The following is a 22,827-nucleotide window of genomic DNA, read 5'->3' as shown; positions in this document are numbered from 1 at the left end:
CAGCTCGGGGCTATCCTTCGACGACCGCTCGTTTCTGAATGAACAATAGAAAATGTCTGGCTACTCGCGGCGCTGCCGCCGCGTCGTTAATGAATACCTTGAATCGGCCTGGCCTCGAGTTCACCGGGCGTTTTACAGGTGCACACGCAGGCGTGCACGCAGCCGTTCCACACTGGAGGAACGACTGCCAAGCGTTTTCTCCCGGAATAACGCGTTCACGTCGAGAAGGAAGTCGCGCTAAGACTGGTCACGAGCGAATGATCGACCTCTTCACCGGTGTCTTAGATTAACATGTATTTTCAGTCACATTTATCATCTCTTTTCACGCGAATTCGGACTTTTTTTTTATTTACGCTGTATCTTTTTTTCTCTTTTTTTTCACTTTCTTCGTAAGCTTAAATTCCTAAAAGATCGACAGAATCTGTAACGCGGGATATATTGGGTTAGCAACTAAGCGATTGCGGATTTTGTCATTAGGTGGTATTGGCAAATCCGCAATCACTTAGTTGCCAACCCAATGTATCGTACAGACGATCTTAAGATCGTCGCTTGATAATCAATCTTGGAAACCTCAATAACGAAAAGGGAAAGAAGGGGTTTAAGCAAAAACATCGTTTAAGAGGAGGAATTTACGCGAGACACGCTGGATTTGTTTGAAGATTCTCTGCCGTATTATTCGAGTGATATGAAATTATCATACAACAAGCTCATCGATCTGTCCATCCCGATACAAATAAGACGTTTGAAATTGTCGAAGAAATTCTCAAGTACATATAGTTTCATAGAACATAGAACGCTTTTGGAACATCGTTATTAAAGCCCTCATTTCACTACGATTTTCATTGCGTTCTGTTGATTCGCATCCGACATTAGTCGCGAACATAAACGATTCGCCTATACGCGAACATGAATAATTCCGTTTTAATGGTAGAATGTTTAATGCATGAGCAAAATCCACACGCATAGACACAGGAAACAATAGGGAGTTTCTCGTTAACGAACAGCCAGGAAATCAGTTTCTTGATACGATTTTTCAACGTAAACAGACCGCTTAAGAACCGTTCTTTCCCCTTTTATATCCTCCTGTATCTATGTCTAGCCGTTAGGAAAAAATACCGATTCATCCGAAAAGCACACGAATAAAAGGTATATAGAGGCTCGATGGAGAAGAAGCGGTGGAAAAAGATGGAAGCATCGTGCCGTGCGAATCGATGCCGAAGACGAAGGACGACGAAACGAAGTCGATCGCGCGTACACACGTCCATCTGCGGTGGTGGCGTGCGAACATCGGCGTTTTCAGAACTCGTAACAGCATCACCTGGGAAGATAGGCTCGGTAAACTGCTTCTCCCTCGACTCCCGTTTCGCCGACAGCGAAACGTTACTTCCCTTCTGGGAACAGAGGGTCCTGGGTATCCTGTTTAAGTATTGCCGGGCACGCCATCGGCGAATCCTGCGTTTCGTCCTTTTATTTCTACTCTTCTTTTTATCTTCCTTCGTTTTTTCTTTTTTTAACTTCTCTGCTCTTTTCTTCGTCGATTCCCTTCCCTGCTTCGATTTATCTGTTCCGTCGATTATTTATTAATAATTTGAGATATATGTTTGCTTTACAAACGTTGTACGAGTATGTTTAGTTAGGCGATGCGCTGTGTATTTTACTCGAGAATAATATATATTTACGTTCCCACCGAGATCTCTAGTCGCGAGAAATCTCACTTTTGGTAGTTTGCTTTTTTCGTCGACTTACTGTCTCGCCTCTTGTATTCGTCAAGTATTCAGACGTTTATGAGAAATTGAAATGCGCAAAAATATTGAAAGTACGTGCTCGGGTGAAATAGGCTGTACAGTACATGTGGACTTTGTAATTCCGGTCAGACTCGATAGCGTAACGAAAGGTCCGTTTTCTGCCGGTTGTCGCCGCGCGATATGGTCACGGTTTTCCGTAGCTTCAAACAGGCGTCGCGAAATCGTTGGTCGGCTGATTCGAAGCGCGCGATCTTCTTACGATCGCGCCTCGCGTTTCATCCTTCACGAAACAATTGCTTTTTGTATCTCGAAAACACCTCGAACGCATCTCGAAACCTATGCTTCCCTCGACTATACCAAAACTCTGTTTTCGCCCAATTTCTACTCGCGAGTTTTCGCTGGCGATTACTGCCGCAAAGTAAAAAAAGGAAAATGGGGGCCCTCGAAATTCAACCAAGTTTCAAAAATAGACCCCTGGCGATCGCGAGACTGCTCCGGTGAACCGTTCATTAGGTTCATCACGGAGGCCCCGAAGGGAACCGAAACCTAGAACGAAAAGAAAAGAAAGAAAAGGATAAAAAAGAACAGGAACATGGAGGCTGACCACTTAACTCTTCCTTACGCTACCGACCACAACGTAACCATACAGCACGGCCGATGTATACTACTCGACCCATTTGCCCGTGCCATGAGTCTCTCACACGAACATCATGAACTGGCCCAGTCTCAGGCTCGCATCGTGGACCCTGTGTGCATCGTGAGACGCAGCTTTTTCGGTAGGGCACACCTGATCGACGCTTGAACGAGAGAGAAAGATGGACGAGCCCTCCTAATCTGTTGCCCCATTACGATAATACGTTTAGTAGGAAGCCCGAACCGTGTGTGCTCTTCTTCTTCCTCCTTCTACTTTTACTCTGTTGCGAAAACAGGTAGGCAATGGTAGAAGGAAGAAGAAGAAGAAGGAGGCAGCCAGGAGAAGTAGAAGAGGTGGAGATACATAGGAAAGGAAGAGGGTAGTAGTTTGTGTGGTGGCGGTGTAGAAGAGAAGGAAGAAGAAAAGAAGAACGCCTCTTTCCCAGAGCCACAACGTGGTGGTATACGCTTACTCTCTTTGTGCCGGATGCGTGCCGCCGGCGGAGTAGCAATAGCGGACGAACGTCCGGTCTGCCCTCTCTCTTACTCTCTCTGTCTCTCTCGCCGGAGGCCGATGCACTTCGATCGCATCATTGGGCGCAGCACCACCACCTCGCTGCTCCTCTGTCTCTCTGTCTCTCTCTTTCTCCTTCGCGCGAGCTCTCTCTCTCTCTCTCTTTTTCTACCCTACCGATGGACATGCTTAATTACTTTTCGCGTTTCGTGCCGCACTCTCTCCCTCCCTCTGCCGTGGACGATTGATCGATCGAGATGCGCCAAGACGATGATGATCACCAGCGATCGATCTTTTAGTACTCTTTTGAGGTCGGTTCGTGCTGATTTATGAAACTTAGAAGCGTCAAATTTCAGACTTTTATCGTATCGATCGCGTTGTTACCATCGGCGTCTTTCACGCTAGATTTTTGAATACGCTTTCGATTTAGTGTCACGTCGGTCAGCGAGATTTTGACGCGTGAAATTTGTCGCGTTGAAGAATCGTCGTAGTAATTGTATAGGTGGGGGGTTGGTCGATCGTATAGAGCGTGAGAGTATAGAACGATAGGTGGTATTGTTGGGGATGTTTCTGGGGGAAACGACGACACGTGGGACATCGCGGACGTGTCGAAATCAATGGGTGGTAAATTGGAATTGATTTCAGCCGGGCAAACGGGGCAGTTAATTGTATCGTATCAATCGGAGCGAATCTCTTGGCAAATCCAGTTGAATTACAGCGAGGTTAATTGATCTGCTGGGAAAGCAGCATTGTCGTACTGTAGACAAGATTATTGCTTCGTATAAGAAAAGACTGGGAAAGAGAATAAAAATATTTTAAGACAGTTTCATAGCGTAGAAAGGCAAAGATGCGACGAGACCTTAATAGTGTTTTTTAATAGCAATTAACCCAGTGAAAGAATTTACATTTGCCAGTGCTCCGGAAATAACAAAGGTAGAAGGAAATATCACAAAATTTTAACGCAGACAATTTTCTTAATTTCCAGAAAAAGTATTGATAACCAGGCTGACGACGCAAAAGTGGCTGGACGTCGGGCCGAATTGGACCGAGGACGAATACAGAAGCGCACACGCGAAGATGGTGTACGAATATAGGGTGACCTGCGTGGCGCACTATTATGGAAAGGGTTGTGAAAACCTGTGCAGGCCGAGGGACGACAATTTCGGTCATTACAGCTGCAGCCCGTCCGGAGAGCGCGTCTGCCTCTCTGGATGGAAGGGTGACTACTGCAATACACGTAAGTCTACTCTCTTTTTATTTTCTCCTTGCAGCGCCTATTATCGTACACGTAATATGCGTGCACTCCCACGCTTCCCATCGCGACTGCACCGCGCGTGACATCCCTCCTTTTGTAGGAATTCCGTGTATGAAATTACAGAGACGATCCTCTCTGACGTTCTCTTTCTTCTTCTCTCCGTGACTCTCCTCGTCTCTCTGTTCATCCCTTGCCCCGTCCGGCTCTGTGTCTCGCGTCCTCACCGCCGCGTAATTTATACTGTTCACTGGTAATCGGAGAGGCTGTCGAATTTAGGATTTTCTTCCGTGCTTGTTCTGATGACACCGCGAAAAGGACGAGCAACGTGATTTCTGTAACAGGGTTAAATGACGTGGGAAATTATGCGAGCAGGCAGTCAGGGGAAGAGTTTGTAGAATTCCAAGTGTCGTGTCAATGGTAACGAAAGTGGTCGTTATAATTGTACCACGCTTTTAATAGTCACGTTGATCGAATTTCATATATCGATCAACGATTACAATAAAATGACAAATTACATTATCGAGAGATTGCGTTAATTTAGAGAATATACAAATTTGCCAGCCGATAAAAACAAACGCATCGCTTCGTATTGTGTAATATTTCCAAATATTTCGCTTCTAAAGCGTTTCAACAGCGGTGTATGAAAGAAGGTAGAAAGAGCCAAGTATAATTTTCAGAAAATTCGCGTAGAATCCATCCGGAGAGGCTAGTCAGCTCGCCTCTCAACGCTTATATAACATTCACTCCAGGACGTTAGTCTGCGCCGGCCGGTATATAGCGTTCTCTCTATTCTCGTTCGTAGCACGAAACTCGACAAACTCGACGAGAGTCCACGAAGGAGAGGCCCGGTGCAGTGTCGGTGCAGTGTCGGGTCCGAGCGTGCAGCAGCTTCCCACGCTCGGCTCGCGCGCGCGCCGCACACATACCAGAAAGAGAGAGCCTTCTCTTTCTGCTCTGGCCCCGCTTTGTACCCCGTGCACCTCTCTATTCCTCTCTCTTTCTCTCTCTCTCTCTCTTTCTCCTTTTCTCCCCTCCCCCTCCACTCCCTTGTTATATCCGTATCTGCTGTCTATCCGTCTCTCTGTGTGTATATACGTGTCTCCTCCTCTCCTTTCTTTCTCTTTTTTCCTCTCTCTCTCTCTCTTTCTCTTCATATGTATACGTGTGTGTATGTACATGAGTATATTCTCTCTTCTGGTCGTGTTCGAGTTCGTCTTCTGTATCCAGCATCCTCCTTGTCGCTCGTTCTCGCGTACCTGAGCTCTCCTCTCTCGAGCTTCTCAGGATTAATCTGTACGTGTATGTATATACGTGTAGCTCTCGGTGTCTACATTCCACGTGCACCTCGTGCACGTTCAGGATAATCGTTGATGTGTGGATGGAAACTCCTCCATCGTGTGTGGCTCTTTCAGTCTCTCACCGTGTTGGAGGCTCGTCTCACCCGCATAGACGTGTGGGTGTGCACGCGGATGAGACTGGAACGGGACGACTGGATCGCCACGTAGCTGTCGCTGTGCTTGCCTCTCGATGCTTCTAGTTTACGACGAGCAGGTTACGTGGTGCAGCTGGTGCGAGGACCTTCCAAACCTTCTCTTCCGTTTTGTCTTCGATCGTTTCGATCGTTCTTGCGCTTTCTCTCCTTTGTTTCACCGCATTTCTTTTTAGCTTTTTTTTTTTCTTGTCTCGTTTCTTTGGTTTGTCGGTCGATGGTTTGCAGGAGTGTCGGAAGGATGGATTTGAATGCACTCGGTTTCGCAAGATCCGCGCGCGAAAGAGCTCGCGCGGGAGGCCTTTTTCTCTCCCTCGACGATGGCATCCGAGATCTCGATCTTATTTTGCTTCCTTTGCCAGCGTGCCAAGTCATCGCATTCCCGTCCGCGTCCAACATTCGAGTCAACTCGCTGTCAGGGCAATGGTATTCGCGAATTTCGCCACAATCGCCAGTCTAAACGATCCTATAAACGATCTCGTGATCCATCCAGTCATTAAGACGTTGTTACATATTTGTAATCGTTCAAATCGAACTGTAGATTATGTCGATTCTAAGATCGAACATCGACAAACCTGCCACGATTTTATGAGAATTTTTCTCCTGCCAACGTTTATGTCAAATGGTAACCTCGACTTTGCGATGAACTGAAACTGACCAACGCTCCCTAAACTTTTAAATCCATGAAAGATTTTGAAATTTGTTCACAGAGGCAGTTGGGTACAGACCTAATTGTACCTATTTCTGCCAAGTTCAAATACAACCATACATAAACGCACGAAAACCAAATAAAACCACACAAAATTACAAACTCTTGCGAGTTTCGAATCTTCGAAACACCTGTAAACTTGCGTCGATCTTCCCTTAATCATCCTCCCTGCGATTCGATAATCCTCTTGTAACGATCGACGAGAGGAAGAGTCAAAGTCGTCGACAGGGTCTCCGGGTGTGTTCTCGTGGCCGTCGTCGATCGGTCGTTGCACTCGTCGTCGAGCACCGGCGCTCGACAAAGTTTCTCCGCGCATTGATTACTAATAGACTACTTACTCTTCATTTCGTGACATTCCCGGCCATTCGTGGAATCGTCTGTTCGTGCGTTGAGTTTCGCGAAGGAAAGTCAGTCTCTGTCGAGTGCCGTCCCTGTCTCTGATAGACGGCGAAAAACGCCGACGACCACACGGTTGCCTCTCGTTGCGATCGCAGGCCGATCTTTTCTCACGTGTGCGGCCAAGCTCACGCCCACGCCACCGTTTCCAGGATTTTCGCCGCCTTCCTGTTCCTCCTGCACCGCCGCCGCCCCCTCGACGCGATGAGAATGGGCCATTGTTGCGATTTAATGCGAGTTCTGGTCCCGTGGACGCGTGCGAGGTCTGGCGACGGGGAAACAGATCGACTACGATTAATCGCCACGTAATGTATGTGACACTCTTTGCTCGATCGTCTTGTCATTGTTCCAAGTGTCTTTTTGCATGAGATTCACAGTTATCGGCGCGTAACACTTCCTTCCTTCGTTTATTTTCGCTAATATATGCAACGAATTAGCAAGAAGATAAATAATAGATGTGTTGAAAAATATATTGAAATTGAATTTGCCTGGCAAACAAGTTTCGTGAGAACGGTACAAAAAGCAATGGAAGCCATCGAGGTTCGGTTTCTAGAAATGGCAAGAGTACCACGCGTGTATCGTGTCCTAGCGGCTGTGTACTCAGCGCGTTTGCTCAGCTGACCCGGTGTGCCGCTTTCTGTAAAAAAATGTCTACCACCCGTGGGCAGAAAAATGTGACGACCCCCCTTTGGGCAATTATCTTTTCGATTTTATCTGTCCGTTAATCCTGCTACATTCTTCCACTTACTTTCGATCCAATCTCTCTATTGCTCTTTGAAATCCATCGAACGTAATTGACGTCGAAAAGTTGGGAGCGAAGCTTCCATTTGAATTCCAATCAACCTGGTAAATTCATCAAAGAGAAAAAAAAAAAGAAAAAAGAAAGAAAGAAAGAAAGGAAGAAGAAAAAGCAAAATACATCGGCTTGCAATTCAATTTATCCATTAACCTTCCTCAATTCCAGTTTCCGTAAGGTAAAACGTAAAATAAAATTCAAACAAGGGCTGACCCATCGGAGCAGCAGAAAAACACACTGACATAAACGGTTAATCGTTGGAGACACGCAAAAGGAGAAGAAAGGCCGGCGCACAAAAACCAGTCCCTCGAGCATGCTATAACACTGTATATAGCCGATCGTCCTGTAAAACGGGTTAACGAGGCTAGGGGTAGCGGAAGGATAGGGTGGCTGGCAGCCGGGCGCATTTTCGGGGGTGCCTGGACGTATTACAGGGGTTGTTGCAGAGGCAGCTGCAACACGAGCGGGCGAACTACGCCGAAAGAGGCCGAGTGGGCCCCTGACAGCTGCACAGAGGTCGGTGCTTTAACCAACAGCTGCACCGGCCTCACGTTCACAGTCCGCTTCCATTTCAACCCCTCCCCTGGCCATTGGTCCCCGTCACTCTTCTTCTTCTTCTTCTTCTTCTTCTTGTCTCTCTTTCTTATTGAACAGATCCGATGGAGCTACCTGTGCCAGCATTTCCTGGATTTTCCTTCGATGCTTTCTTCGGCTCTGTGTATAACTTTCTATAGAGCAATAGTCCTGTTTAGCGCCGTAGGTAGGCAGAGGTAGATTGGGGGGAGAATGTTCGATTGAAACTCATTGTCGCTGTTCCACGAAAGGTCAGGCACGAAACAACGCCGCGCCGGTTAACAGTCGGAGACCGGAGAAAAATCGATACGTACGTTGGACACGAGTCGTAAAATTCATTTAGGGGGGCGAAAGTACGGCTACAGGCTTGTGGACGTTTAAATAGAACAATATCGTTTTCGAAGCGTTTCACGGTGTCTTTACGTGGAAGGAAAGGTGGAACGCGGTTGTTGTCAATGTTCTTCGCCAGAAGGATCCGTTGCGTGGCGCAGGTTGCGGTCTCCTCGCGGCTCTTTCATCAGCTGAGGGCCACGAGTCTATTGTCAATGTCTGGCCGAATGGTACCTGCGAATCTAGGACGCTTTCAGCCATGTTTACGCTGTTTCCTGTGCTCTATTTCTTCGGCATACTACCATATAGACTGTCGGCCACAAATTTTCAAACGTTTATCCTTCCAATTTAGTATTACCTTTATCGTTACAGCAGTGCATTTTATAGAGAGACAAATAAAATATATATTATGTAAGTATAGTTGAAAGATGAAATTTTTTCCTTACTGACACTTGATTCAAATTTAATTAACACCTTAAGCAACTCTACCAATTCTCTCCGATCAGCTGAGGATGATACATACTTCGCGAAACGTTACCACACACCAATGCCACAACATAGTCTATCCAAGTTTAAACTCGGCATCAGACGTTGCCGTAATCCCAGGGTTTAATTCAGGAACAGTCGGTTTTCACCAAAGTCAATCCTCCTCTCTTTCTCTCCCTCTCTCTCCCCCCTCCCCTCCTCTCTTTCCAGTCCTGCTTTTGAATTCTTTTTGCAAGGGCCGGTAGAATCTGTGCGATTTGCCCGTTCCTTTCGTCGTCCCGCGGGATCCAGCAACCAAACTCGAGACTCGTTCCTCACGGTTCTCCACTCTATAAATACCATACGCTCCTTAGCGCGTCGAGACTGGCGAGCTCCATCGAGAGCCGCCTTCGTGGGCCGTTGCGCTCGGTGCCAAGGTCACGCGGCCCATCGGCCCTCTCCTGTTCTCTCAGTGGCCCCCACACGCTCTGCCACAGGGTTCACCTTCTCTCCTTTATCCAGACGAACCACCTTCAACCCCTTCATTCAGGAAGACACTAGCCGACCGAGTTCTTCGCAGATCTTTTGTCCAGCTTGTTTTCACCTCGCGATCTCTTAACTTCTATGTTCTTTCTGTGAGCTTAGAGAAAGACGCGTCTTTATGAAAGATTGTTCATCTGTGAAATGTTCTTTCGGTGGGGTTAGGTTGGCCTTGTTTCTTTTTGTCTTTTTTTTTTTTTATTTTCATTCGGTCGATGGACTTATTCTCTTTCCAGTTGACCGATTTTTCTAAGGCACGCCAAATAATTAAGGAATTTGGAACATTTGTCGTACAGTTTCGAAGGAAGCATCCAGCTTAAAAATACTTTTGAGATCTATCCGTTCTCCTGGACTGGGGAAAAAGAAAGACGTACCCTATAGAGAGGGTTTCTCATTTATGTAACATCCTTTCGATGAAAGAACTTTGCTCTTACGTTCTATTCGATTTTTACAAACGAGAATATAGTCTCTGTTCGTCCAACTTCTACCGATCGAATACTTTAATCTGATCGTGGATTTTTATCATTCGAATGAGAGATCGTAATTAATGGAAGAATTAGTGAAAAATTCTCTAGTTACATCTTCTTCTATTTATATTCCATTTTATTCCAAGTAATTAGGGAATCGACTGTGCATAATTTCGAAGTGTGCCGTTGAATTTTGGTATTCGAAAGTATCGTTAACCACGAATACTTATTGTACTGCGAATAAAAAAATCCACTGTGAATAATTTCGAAGTGTATCGTGTAATTTTTGTATTCGACAAATATCGTCGACCTCCAACTCCCACTTAACGAATTTCAGATAGATTTCGCAACGTGTTTTTGGAGAACGCGTGCCGGCGTATAACGTGTACGAAGGATCATCGCGAAATGTAAAGATCAGAGAAGTTAGAACGCAAAGGTTGCTGAAATATTTCGCGGACGGAAGACACGTGTGCGGGAAATAAAACCGATTGAAGACGCGATAGATGAGCAGAGGAGATGGTGTGGTGGTATGGCAGACGCGATAGATGAGCAGAGGAGATGGTGTGGTGGTATGGCAGACGCGATCCGCGATCTATATGCTCGAGGAACGTACGTAACCGAACCGGTGGCTGGCAGCCAACTGAAAGACTTTAGATATATTTGCGGACTGGATAAACTGCGCGACACGTGACACAATTTCGTTACCCTTGCTGGCGTGTGCTGCTATGTGGACGATCTTTCTCCTCGTACCCGTCCTGTCCTGCTCTAATTTATCATCAGAATTTGGTCACCAGTATGGGGGAAATCAAATTGAACAATATATAGAAACGTCGTTAATTAAAGTATCAACACGTTGTGTACATTACATTTTTCAAGTTTCGTTTCAAGTACTCTTGGCAACGTTTTTTTATTAAAATCATGTTTTCATGTAGGATTATTTTGTTTGCATAACTCGCATGAAACGTTACAACGCGTGATTTTCTAAATTTATCAAAAATTGTCAATTGTTAAAGAAGACAAACGATACAGTTAGAAATACATTAAAAAAGAAAAAAAAATAAGAAATGCCTGAACGAACAGCAGAAGGTTTGAAACGAGGTAATTATCAGGCTTCTGAGCGATTTTCTGACATCGTTGTAATTCAGTTTGTTTCATCTTCATTTTGGTTTTGTTTTCGAGTCAAGGAAAGTGGAAGATTTGCGTAATAATTTCGAAAGGTGGCGGAATTGGTCAATTAACAGGGCGTTAGAGGTGTTTCCACGATCGCAAGATAAGAATCGTCACACGTGACACAATTTTATCATCCTTGTGGGACGCGACCGTGTGAGCGCGAGCGCACGCGCGCGAGCGAGCACCCGACGACGTATCGTTCACTACTACGTGCAGCTATGCAAGGAATCGTGCGGTCAGACTCCTTTCCTATTCAGGATTCCCAGAAAACGGGAACGATTCGTGGTATATATGACATAAATTTTAATTAGACGATTCCCTCCATCGTACATTCGAGGTGTGAGCGATACAGAGTTCGTGTTTATAAATTGGTCCTTTTTGGTCGAGGAAGCAAGTACGAGACATTACGACACCTGTGTGCATCCACTAGGAATTTACAACGGAACTATACTATCATCTCGCGGAAAATTTCGATCTTCAACCTCTAACCTCCGTTCTCCATCTAAACGTCTAATCTCAAGATCAAACGATCAAAGGATCGTTCTTTCCAAATCCTTTCAAACGTTCAAACTGTTTTATCAATTTTCCACGGAAAACTGCTTTGCATAATTTACTCTCTGGATAAAGCAACCTCTCTGACCTGCATTGTCCTGTCCCAAAAGCAGCGGATCGATTTTCCATTCGAGTTTCTGAACAATTTAACGATTCGATTAACAGCGACACACAGTGGGTCCTTGTACAGAGAAGGAGAGAGAGAGAGAGAGAGAGAGAGAGGAGAGTAGCACGTTGAATTATCGAGTTCTCCTGGTACCCGACTACCTATAGCAGAGGAATGCATCGGGATGCATCGTATGGTACCGCTCGTGCAGTCGTGAGGGACGCGATCGACCTCTTGCGGAGAGTTGCCTTAACCTTTTGGATTTTTTCTTACTCGTTTCAGCCCGCTGCCTGCCCGGATGCGACGAGCAGCACGGACACTGCAGTCGACCCGACGAGTGCATGTGAGTATACGCATACAATCTACCATTTTTCTTTCTCTGTCTTTTCCCTTCATGATAATGTGTACATGTAGCCAACTTAGTCTTCTTCTTCTTCTTCTTCTTCTTCTTCATCGTCGTCGTCGTCGTCGGTCTTCTTCTTCTTCTTCTTCTTCTTCGTGCGCCTTTTCTTTTTCTTTTTCCTTACTGATATTACATTCCTGACTCGATACCTGTACGCGTTGTATCATACTCGTGCCGCATTAATAACGACGCGACGCGACGCCTCGATAAACGAGCTTCCCGCGAAAGTCGATCGTTAATGAGTCTAACGCGATCGATGATCCAGCCGTGTTAATTGCCTCACCGTGAGAATATTTTCAGTTCCGTTTTCGAATCCTTTCTCTAATGAATCATCGAAATTCTGCCTACAATCGTTTATTTATAGTCGAATCTTCTTCCCGAATTTCAGTTTATTAATTATCTACCATTTACAATTTCTACATTATCTATTTATTAGGAAGTCGTTACGACACTGTGCGCGATTATCTATTGCTATAATCCTTTCGTTTCCTGAATTTCCATTTGCCAATTATATTTCGTTATATCTGTCGATTATTTATTAAAGATTAGGGTCCTGCTCGGCAAACAGTAATAGTTATTAACGATCATCTGCATTTATTGAATTATGAAAACCTTCGCAATCTAATATCGTTCCAAGATTATTGAAAATATCGAATATACCGATGTGGATTGCATATCGAATCGTCTAAGCAACTATACTGTATAGCCTATCGCTAAATACTATTTTACCTACAAAATATCGGAATTCTCGATTCGTTGTAAATAATTTGAGAAAACTGTTCGCCTTATCCAATCAAGTATTTCCATTAGCATAGCTACCAGTTTCCGCGATTGGGTCGCGCCATTCGATTTTCCCTTGACTCGAGGATCGGTACGCGATTAGAATATCATCGGCGGAACTCGTTTCCGGGTGTTGCGATTCCCCTCGTTCCTGTTTCACCAGTAATTTCACAGTCAGAGGCGCGTCGTGCACGATGATCGTCGGGGGTCGAAGAGAACGAACAGGAATTCGAAGCAGCCGGCTTGTTTCCGCCGTAACGAGAGAACCGATTTTGCAACCAACACGAATTTTCCCCTCTCGCGTCCTTTTATTCGATTCTCGTCTTCTTTTCTCGCGTTTACGCCACCCTTTATTTTCGTCTATTTCGAAAGCCGCGCGATTGTGTCGTTGAACCTTCTAATTCGACTCGACGAGTGGAAAAAAGAACACGCTGGCTAAGGGCAGAGATCGATTCAGGAATTTCTGTATTTGTCGAGAATCCTGCTCTATAAATATGCCGCTGCCTCGAGCAACTCTTTATTGTTCTCGTTGGCGCGCGAATTTTTTCTCGGCTGGAAGAGAAGAATACCTCTCTTCTCACCCTCGAGTTTCAAGTCTTAGACGATTCTAGAGACGCGTAGAATGTGAAATTCGATCGCCGTTTTCGCTATCGAAAAATACGCGAATAGGGTTTCATTTTTCAAGAATCGACGCGAATTATGTATTTCTTCGTATATCTTCCCTTTTAATTAATTCGTTTGGAGAAAGTTTCGTGCCCGTTAAAAATTCTAACATCAATGTCAATGGGATTACTCGATTTAGCTTCCGCATGTTATTTGTCCAATTTTTCTTATTGCTGTGGATCATCGTAGATTATTATTGGAAGTTATCACGAAGCATCGTTGGCTCACGATCATAGGAACACAACAATTTAGCTGTCAAAAATCACGATACTCGAATTTAGAACGAACGCAGTTAGAGCAGATGAAGATTCCGCGATAATTCCGATCTGTCTCCGCATGGGACTCGAATCTCGGTGCGACGTTAACCCAAGGTTTAGAGTTAACTCGATCATCTAATTACTGTACGAGACTGGGGTTAATTGTCCCGTTAGCCGCAGTCGTCGGTCCCCGTCGAGTTCCCTGAGAGCTCCATCCGTGTCTCTCCTCCGCCATTCTCGTCCACTTTCTTTCCCAAGGGTAATTCTCATAAAGCCGTGGAAAAATAATATTTTCGAAAATAGACGGGGCACTCGTCCAGACTGTTCGCTGAGACGCGGCTTTTAAAGGTCCCAGACGATCCGGAATTTATGGGCGTACCGTAGACGCGTAAATAAACAACATACACCCAGTCGTCTGTAATAAATTGTTGGTTGAATATCGTGCAAAATACTTTGGGACATTGAGGGTTTTGCTGTAACTTCGCTCTCGGACGCGGAACATCGGTTTTCATGTGCAAGGAAAACCTGTTGCGAAACGGGCGTAGAGGTTCTCGACGATTGTAGATTTTTGAATTCCAGTGTAGTTTCATTGGTTACGGATACTTTAAAGAAGATCGAACTGCATTAATTTTCTCCTAATTATAAGACGCGATTCTCATAGAGCAACATATCGTAAATGGACTCAAGGATAAGAATATAAAAGCGACGTTACAAGCAGGCTACAGATGTTTGTATAAATTTAGATTTCGCGTGAATGCGAAATGAACATTAGTTTCATCTTCTAAATACTAGAATTAATACCTTCATTCTATAATGTATCTGGAAATTTAGATGACTCGTAAACGCATAAAAACACCCGCAGACTGATCATAAAGTACGCAAGATATTTGTGGCGCCAAGGTAGTGATGGATGGTGCAAAAATAGCAACGATCAAACGTTGACAAACGTTTCGAGGAAAGGTTTCGAATAAATAGCAATGTATTACGTGGACAAAGGGTAATCTGTTTTCTGGTTGCGTAACCGTATGCGTGGAAATAGTCGATACGATCGCTAAAAGCAGTTGCCATCTTAAGCCTCGTGGGATGTTGGCCCCATTCGTGATACGTGAAAGAATCGCGGCCCTACGGTGTCCCATTGAAATTTCGGAGTCCATGGCCGGAGCCGTACGTGTTATTGTAACTGAATACCGATGAGGATGCATATCGTGCATCATTTTACGATCTTCCCATCCTTATTTCTTTTAAACGTATCTACCTAATCTTATACCTACATAATATTCGCAATTTCTCCAATTCTTTTTTCACCGAGTACCGAGATACTTCTAAATATCGGTACTCGAATATACCACTATTTTAAATTACCCTTATCGATAGTCTTGAACATTGGTATTTTCGAATACCGGTATTCACGCACGCTAATATGCCTAAGTACCGGTATTCGTGCGATTCCCAAACTCCACACTTCTCCTCTTTCACTTCACCGTTCCAGCAATTACTCGATTACCTAAACTCCTCGAGTATCAGTACCCGAAGGTATTCTACCGACTTTCTAACTTCAGTCATTTCGTACATTGTTCCAATTTCGAATACGATAGCACTAGGATCAAGAATATGATTATTTCTCCGTATGGGTACCGCTGAAAGCAAGCTGCGTTTCTTCGCGGTCATTAGAAATCCGTTTCGCGCCCTAGGAAGAAGATTCGTTCGCTAGAGAGGACAGCTCCAAGAATCTCATTGGCTAAGCTCGCGCGCGAATATATAAACTTTCATGAATTTATATATATATATATATGATGTACTTTTATGTGTGTGCGCGCGCGTGTGTATGTGTGAATGTGTATGGGTGTGTGTGTGTGTGTATACACGTATATATGTACATATGGTGGCACAGTTCGACTCATTCCGTTCTACCTTCTGTACTCTGTTCGCGGAGCTGCTGCCCGTCTTTCCTTCTTTCTCTCTCGATTACGTTGCTCAGTGTATACATGGGATTTAATGGTACAGTCATGCGACGTCGACGGCTTTGGGGCTATCTCTCTTGTCTCTGTTTCTCTCTACTTCTCGATGTGTATGTGTGTGTGTATGTATATATATATGTATATATCCATATATATAATATGCATGTATACATGCAACAAATATATATATATAATATATATAATATATTTATATATATAAATGTAAAAAGAGAGAGAGAGAGGCGGATGGGTATTAGTGGGCAGAGCAAGGCGCGCGCACACACAGAGGAGCGTAACCTTTCCTTGACCCGCATACTGAACGGCTGTGCCGAGACTCGAACCGTGGGAACACAACTCGACGACTCGTCTCCCCACTCTCCTTCGAATTCTACCTCCTCTCCTGTCTCTCTTGGCTAAGGTTCTTCCTCCCTTCTCTCGACGGTTCTCTCCTTTTCCTTCTCCTTCCTTAACCTCTTCGTCTCACTCTCTCTCTCTCTATCTCTCCCTTTCCTCCTGCTCATTCTATTTCTCCTCTTCTCTTTTCATCTTTCTTTCTTCCTTCCTTTCTTTCTTTCTTTCTTTCTTCCTCTGTTTCTTTTCTCTATGTGAATTTGCGTTGGTAAATGTTTGTATTAGTGTACATATAAATGCGCAAGGAAGGAAGGTGTATTTATACGTAATATCGTATATATATATGTACGCACGTATCTCTTCATTTCTTCCTGTCTCTTTTTAATGCTTGCTCTTATTCTATCTTTTCACCAAACCTCTTTGTCCTTTCTACCTCGGTATAACCCCCTTGGACGTAATGGCCGACCACCATATCCTCCTCGTTTCCCTCCCTCCTGTGTCGCGGATCCAGCTCCTCTCTATACTACCTTCCTCCTCGTCGCCTTCTTCTTCTTCATCTCCGCGGCCTTTACCCACCTTCGCGTATCCTCTGTCACGGCGAACTGCCTTCCTTTTTCTGTTCAACCGTTCCGCCCGTTTCTTTTCCTCCCTTTGTCCCTTTTCTTCATCGCGTTTTCTCCTTGCTCTCTTTCCTGGAACTTCTTACCCAAAAACCAACGATCGTGTAAATCTTCGGTCACGATATCTATGGGCAGCTTTTTCTTTTAGCTCGACTCCTGGAACGAAATTCGGGAAGCTACCACAACGATGATATACATCGTGGGAAGTTCGATTAATTTTATCGGACGTGAGAAATAGACGATGATTTCGTAGCATCTTATTTTTATCACATTCCCTAAAATTACGTCTCCGCGAGGATCGATTAGTATTTAACGATCCAAGTAATTAGAGTCTCCTACTCGTTACACCTCCACTGCTTGCATAAAGCAACCCGTGCGTTCGTACAGAATCACCCGGTATAAAGCTCGGTTACCTGGAAACGGGGATTCCTCCTTGTCCCATCTCTTCTGCCTCTTTATTGCGCGTCCTCTATCGCGTTTCATCATTTTTCATACGAGTTTAACGAGGTCTTTGACATTCGTCTTCCAGCAAGAATCTCAGAGGATTCTAATCGTCGCCAGTCGGAGGAAATTATACCAACGGTAGCCCGAAAAAGATATGAAAGATAAAGATGTTCGTGTTTCATTAAAAATTCTTCTTGTAACATTTGCAAAAAATGATGTTCTAATTAATTTAATTCTCACGTTGCTTCATTCTTTAAAAAGTTTCTCCGTTTACATCCATAGTTGAGTTAAAAGGAAAGCTTCCGTTAGCCGTCGCGCATAGCCGCGGTTACTTTCTCCCCGTGTTCGTCGAACATTGAAGAAAAGCGGCAAACCGATCAACAGAGCTAACGAGCAACATCCTCTCTTGTCTCGGTTACAGATGCCACAACGGTTGGAAGGGAGCATACTGCGACCAATGCGTGAGATATCCAGGCTGCCTTCACGGTAGCTGCCAGAAACCCTGGGAGTGCCTCTGCGACGAAGGCTGGGGCGGCCTGTTCTGCAACCAGGACCTCAACTACTGCACGAATCACAAGCCCTGCTTGAACGGCGGCACCTGCTTTAACACCTTTAACGGCCAGGGTTTGTACACCTGCTCGTGCGCGCCAGGCTTCAACGGCACTAACTGCGAGAAGCCTCTTTTGGACTGTGACTCGAACCCCTGTCTCAACGGTGGATCATGCACCATGGACCCGCCCTACGGCAATTCTAGCCTGATCAAAAGCTCCGTAGACTCGTCCTCCTCGTCCTCGTCGTCGTCTTCGTCGTCGTCCACCAGGCAACATTATCGTTGCACCTGTCCACCCGGTTGGCGCGGCCGACACTGCGAGATCAGCTCGAGATCCTGTCGAGATTCTCCCTGCCATCACGGAGCCACCTGCGAGGACGATTCTCTTCACGGCTACGTGTGCCGCTGTCCGCCCGGTTACGCTGGCAACGACTGCGAATCCCAGCTCGACCAGTGTTCCCCGAATCCATGTTCGAACGGTGGCACCTGTACAGACCTGGGTAACAGCTTCCGGTGCTCTTGTCCGGCCGGTTTCACCGGCGAACGCTGCGAAACCAACATCGACGACTGCCAAGGCGATCCCTGTCTGAACGGAGGAACCTGCGTGGATCTAGTCAATCAGTTCCGTTGCCAGTGCGTGCCTGGATACGTTGGTCGATTATGTCAAGATAAGGTGGATTATTGTCTGACAAAACCGTGCGCGAATGGTGGCCGGTGCATATCGGGGACGAACGATTATCGGTGCGCGTGTAAACCTGGCTTCACTGGGAAAGACTGTAGCGTCGATGTGGACGAGTGTCGAAGCGCGCCCTGTAGAAACGGTGGCACGTGTCTGAACCGAGTGAACGGGTTCCTCTGCCAATGCCCGGAGGGTTGGCACGGAGACACTTGCTCGGAAGAAGTAGGCAGTGGAGCGGCCAATTTGCCGGCTCCTTCGAACACCGCAGCTGCTGTTCCTGCTGTACCACCATCCGGAGCTAGTTACTGGTCGGGAAATCTGTCCAGGCATATCGCGTCCGCGTCCGCGGAGCCACGAGACGCTGGCTTGACCACGGAACACGTAGTGGTGATAGCAACCCTATCAACGGCAGTTCCAGCGTTCATTCTAGTAGCCGCAGTCGCGGTGATGTGCATGAAAAGGCGACAGAAGCGGGAACAGGCGAAAGCTGACGAAGAGGCCAGGTTACAGAACGAACGAAACGCTGTTCACAGTAGCATGAGCAAAAGAAGCGGCGGTGTAATGGGTGGAGTCGGCGGTGGACCCGGAGTTGGTTCTACCGGGAGCACCGGGGTTGTCGGTATCGGTAACGTTGGACTGCTAGGAGGCGGCGGCAGCGGCATGATCAGCGGCGGAGGCGGTGGCAGCGTGTGTACCCTGGGTACCGGGGATGCTCACATGATCAAGAACACATGGACGGCGAACAAGAGCGTGAACAACGTCGCGTCTGCCAGGCAGGACGACCTCGACTCGTCGTTTCAAACGGACGTCACGCTGGATAGCTCTTGCTCGGGTTACAAGCCAGAACCGGTGCTGCAAGACGGTCGAACGCGGACAACGAAGCAACTGAACACGGAGGCGGCCGCTCACAGGGCGTCCCACCTCTTCCAAAAGGAGAAGGACTGTCTGGGTCTTGGTCTCGGTATAGGCGTCGGTGTCGGCGTGATCGAGAGTGCCAAGAGGTCGTCGCTGTTCGCCGGTAACGCGACGACGGACAGCTGTTGCGCGGCGGAGGCGGCATTGCTCAAGAGGCCGACGACCATCACGGAAGGGGGCAGTGGTCCACCGGGTAGTGGCGGCGGTGGTGGTGCCGAGACCGGTTGTGGAGTATACGTTATAGACGATCACTATAGACACGACACGTCGCTGGCGGCGACACTCGCGACGGAAGTGTAGTTATTCTTCTTCTTAAACGAGTGTTTAACTGTTATTCTAGTAGTATAGAGAAACAGAGCCACGGTCGAACGAGATGACGAGATGGACTCTTGTATAATTCGTAAACGAACTTTTTTCCCTTCTTCCGTAATGATCGGTAATAAGCTGTGCATGCCCCCGCGTGCGACTCACACGCGACAAATCAAGAACTCTTGTAAGAACTCTTGTTTTCTCTCTGTGTTTTTCACGTTCGTTTGGCGTTGCACTCTGTTGTACGCGCGCAACCACCGACCGACGCGACAGAGGAACCACGCGTGCGATATCCCTTTGTGCATGTACACGTACGCACGAGGAGAACCACCACGAATGTTACACAGTCATCAGCGTGTGGTGCACCGCGCTTGGCTCTCCGTTATGGGCCAGCGGGTGAACGAGCGCGCGTTTCTTCGTGATTCCTTTGTTTCTCTCCCTCCCGTTGCGCAGGACGTCGCGCGTGAGAACGTTCCACCGGACTTTGCCACGACGATGACGAAGACGTCGACGACGACAATGATGATGATGATGATGACTATGACGACAACGATGACGATGGCGATGACGATGACGGCGACGGTGGCTCGCGGTAGCCGTAGCGATAGCCACTATGCTATTGTTGCTGTTACTGCTGTTGCCGTTGTTGTTCTCGATGGCAGAAAAGAAAGAAGTTGACTCGCGCGCAGACGTTCCGCCAGATGATCACGCGGGACGATCCTCGTCGACGTTGATGATGACGAGGAGACTGTCCTTTAACAAAAAGAAACGGAAGATGACGAAGAAGAAGACGACGAAGACAAAGAGGAGGAGACTTCAGCGAGAAGAGTTCGACAACAGGGGGATAAAATATACATATATATATATGAAAATATATATATACATGAAATGCTGTGGAGGCGGACGATGGCGAATATCGTCGTCCGACTCGTCCTTAGGTATTAATATTATATATATATCATGTTTGAAGCGAAAACTTTGTACAGAACTAATTTATTATTATTGTTATTTACTATTATTACTATTTGCTATTATTATTATTATTATTATTAATATTATTATTCTAATTATTATTATTATTAATATTATTCTATCGTATCACATTATCATTGTTCCGATAGTTCTCCATTACTTCTTCTATTTTTCTCCCTCTCTCTCTCTCTCTCACACACACACACACACACACTCTCTCTCTCTCACTCTCTCACACACACAATCTCTCTTTTCTCTGTTCTTTTTCGAATCGCGTGACTGAAGACTTTTCCCTCTCTCTTGCCTTCGTGGCTAACGAGAGACGCGTTCGCGAGGATACTTACTTTTGCGTGTACACAATTGCGCGTGTATTGTGTATGTATGCGATTCTACGTGTGCGTTTCGTATATGTGTGCGCGACCGATAGCGACATAGCGTGCATGCATCGAGAGTATGTCTGTTTTGGTACGTGTGTGCGCGCGTGCGTGCGTGTCTTCTTTCGTATATGTAGTATGTATATATATGTAAATATACATGTATATGTATGTGTGTCCATCTGTTCGGTTGCGAGCAAGTCTGTGAGAGAGTACGAAGCAGAGTAACGACCAGAGAGAGGAGAGCGTTTGTATGTACCGTGCGTATATAGTTACGAGCGAGAAAGTTTACGACGAATCAGAATTCAAACGATGTTGCCCCTTCGTGAGATTTTTTTATTTTTTTTCTCCGATTTCTTTCCTCTCTTTTTTTTAGACTTTCGGATAACGCTTTTTTTTTTTTGATCGACGATCGATCGATATCGGTTCCCCTATTTCTTTTGTCAGTTACTAATTTCGTAAGAAATGATCGTATATGTTCTGGGACGGTGCCACGTGGATCTTGAAACGAGGCTTTCGAGGGTACAGCTTCAGGATCGCAGAGTCCTTGGTAATTGCGTAAAATAGCAATGTACAGTAAACGTTGGAACAAACTCATCGTCCGGCAATCTGGGATATCCTGCTTCTCGCGGCAAACCTGGCTTGCCGGACGATCGAGCGCTGAAATTTATGAATTAGCCGTTTCAACATTGAACCATCCGTTCGTACCATGGTATCGGTAACAGAAACGTCAAAGAGACGAGAGATCGAAGGAATTCCAATTTCGTGTCTTTGGGGCAGAAACACGCGTTACCCGATCCGGAAGTCGTGAAAATTCCATGAACGGGAGCCCTCCAGTTGCCTCGTCCGAACGACGAGCACCGTCCCCGATCGTGGAATGTGACTAAAATCAAAATTCACGCACGAAACCAGCCATATGATCGAATAGCGAACTTTCGAACCGTGTTTTTTGTATTAAAAAAGAGGAAACTTTACAACAAAAAAAAGAATAAAGAAGGGAAGAGGAAAGCTTATGGAGGAGATTCGCTATCGGAGAATGTTTGAAAAGTTAATTTTTATAAATTGAATAAAGTGAATTGAAATGATTAGAATCGTGAAATTGAGCTTTAGACGATGTTTCAAGGAATCTGGTAACTTTCTAGGGATATTCGACCATCGGCTTTCCTTCGCCCAACTTTTAAAACCTTTTCGTATCTGCGTGCGCCTCCGATGATGTGGCACATCACACAACGGTGAAATATTACTCGCGATATGTATAAATACAGATAAATAAAATGGATAAATAAATGAATATATAAATATATAGATAGAAGAAGAAATATATAGAAAGTATATATATATATATATAAAAGTATATATATGTAAATGAAAAACCGGCGTCGTCGTCAACGGAGTGCGGACGACGAGACGGGTTATGTTTTCGAGATCGAAGTCTGCGAGCGATCGATAGCGGTTCAAAGAAATTCGATAAGTCGACTTTTTTCAGATAGGATTCGAATTATTTTTCGGTTGAAGTTTATAAAATCTGTAATCGTTGGATTCAAATCTTTTTCATACCTCCATTAAATAGACAAAGAATTAGCTTTTTTATACTTACTTTGAAAAATTTCTCGCCCACTTCGACCGCGGAAACGCGAACAAATGACGATTATGTGTTGTTATCGCACGGTTGATGATAATTATTTATTTATATGGATGATGAAGCTGCTGAACAAACGATGATGAATATGATGATGAAGGATGCTGCTGATATAATGATAATAACGATGAATTGACACGCTACAACGCTACTTGTCCGATACGATCAATTAA

The 22,827-nt window shown here is 45.5% G+C and overlaps 1 protein-coding gene across 1 annotated transcript in view; it reads left to right on the top strand.

Moving 5' to 3' along the window:
* LOC122572428 (neurogenic locus protein delta-like) overlaps window positions 1–22,821 on the top strand; it is a 47,363-nt gene extending 24,542 nt beyond the window's left edge. Inside the window, exons 4-6 of the mRNA XM_043737372.1 lie at window positions 3,878–4,129; window positions 12,023–12,083; window positions 17,638–22,821. Coding sequence (XP_043593307.1) covers window positions 3,878–4,129; window positions 12,023–12,083; window positions 17,638–19,660 — 2,336 coding nt within the window. The 3' untranslated portion in view covers window positions 19,661–22,821. The remainder of the gene's footprint in view (window positions 1–3,877; window positions 4,130–12,022; window positions 12,084–17,637) is intronic.
* Window positions 22,822–22,827: the final 6 nt, after the last annotated feature.

The sequence above is a fragment of the Bombus pyrosoma genome, linkage group LG11 (assembly GCF_014825855.1).
Source record: "Bombus pyrosoma isolate SC7728 linkage group LG11, ASM1482585v1, whole genome shotgun sequence".
Lineage (NCBI taxonomy): Eukaryota > Metazoa > Arthropoda > Insecta > Hymenoptera > Apidae > Bombus > Bombus pyrosoma.
The sequence above is the reverse complement of the archived record's forward strand: the minus strand, read 5'-3'. Positions and strand labels throughout refer to the sequence as shown.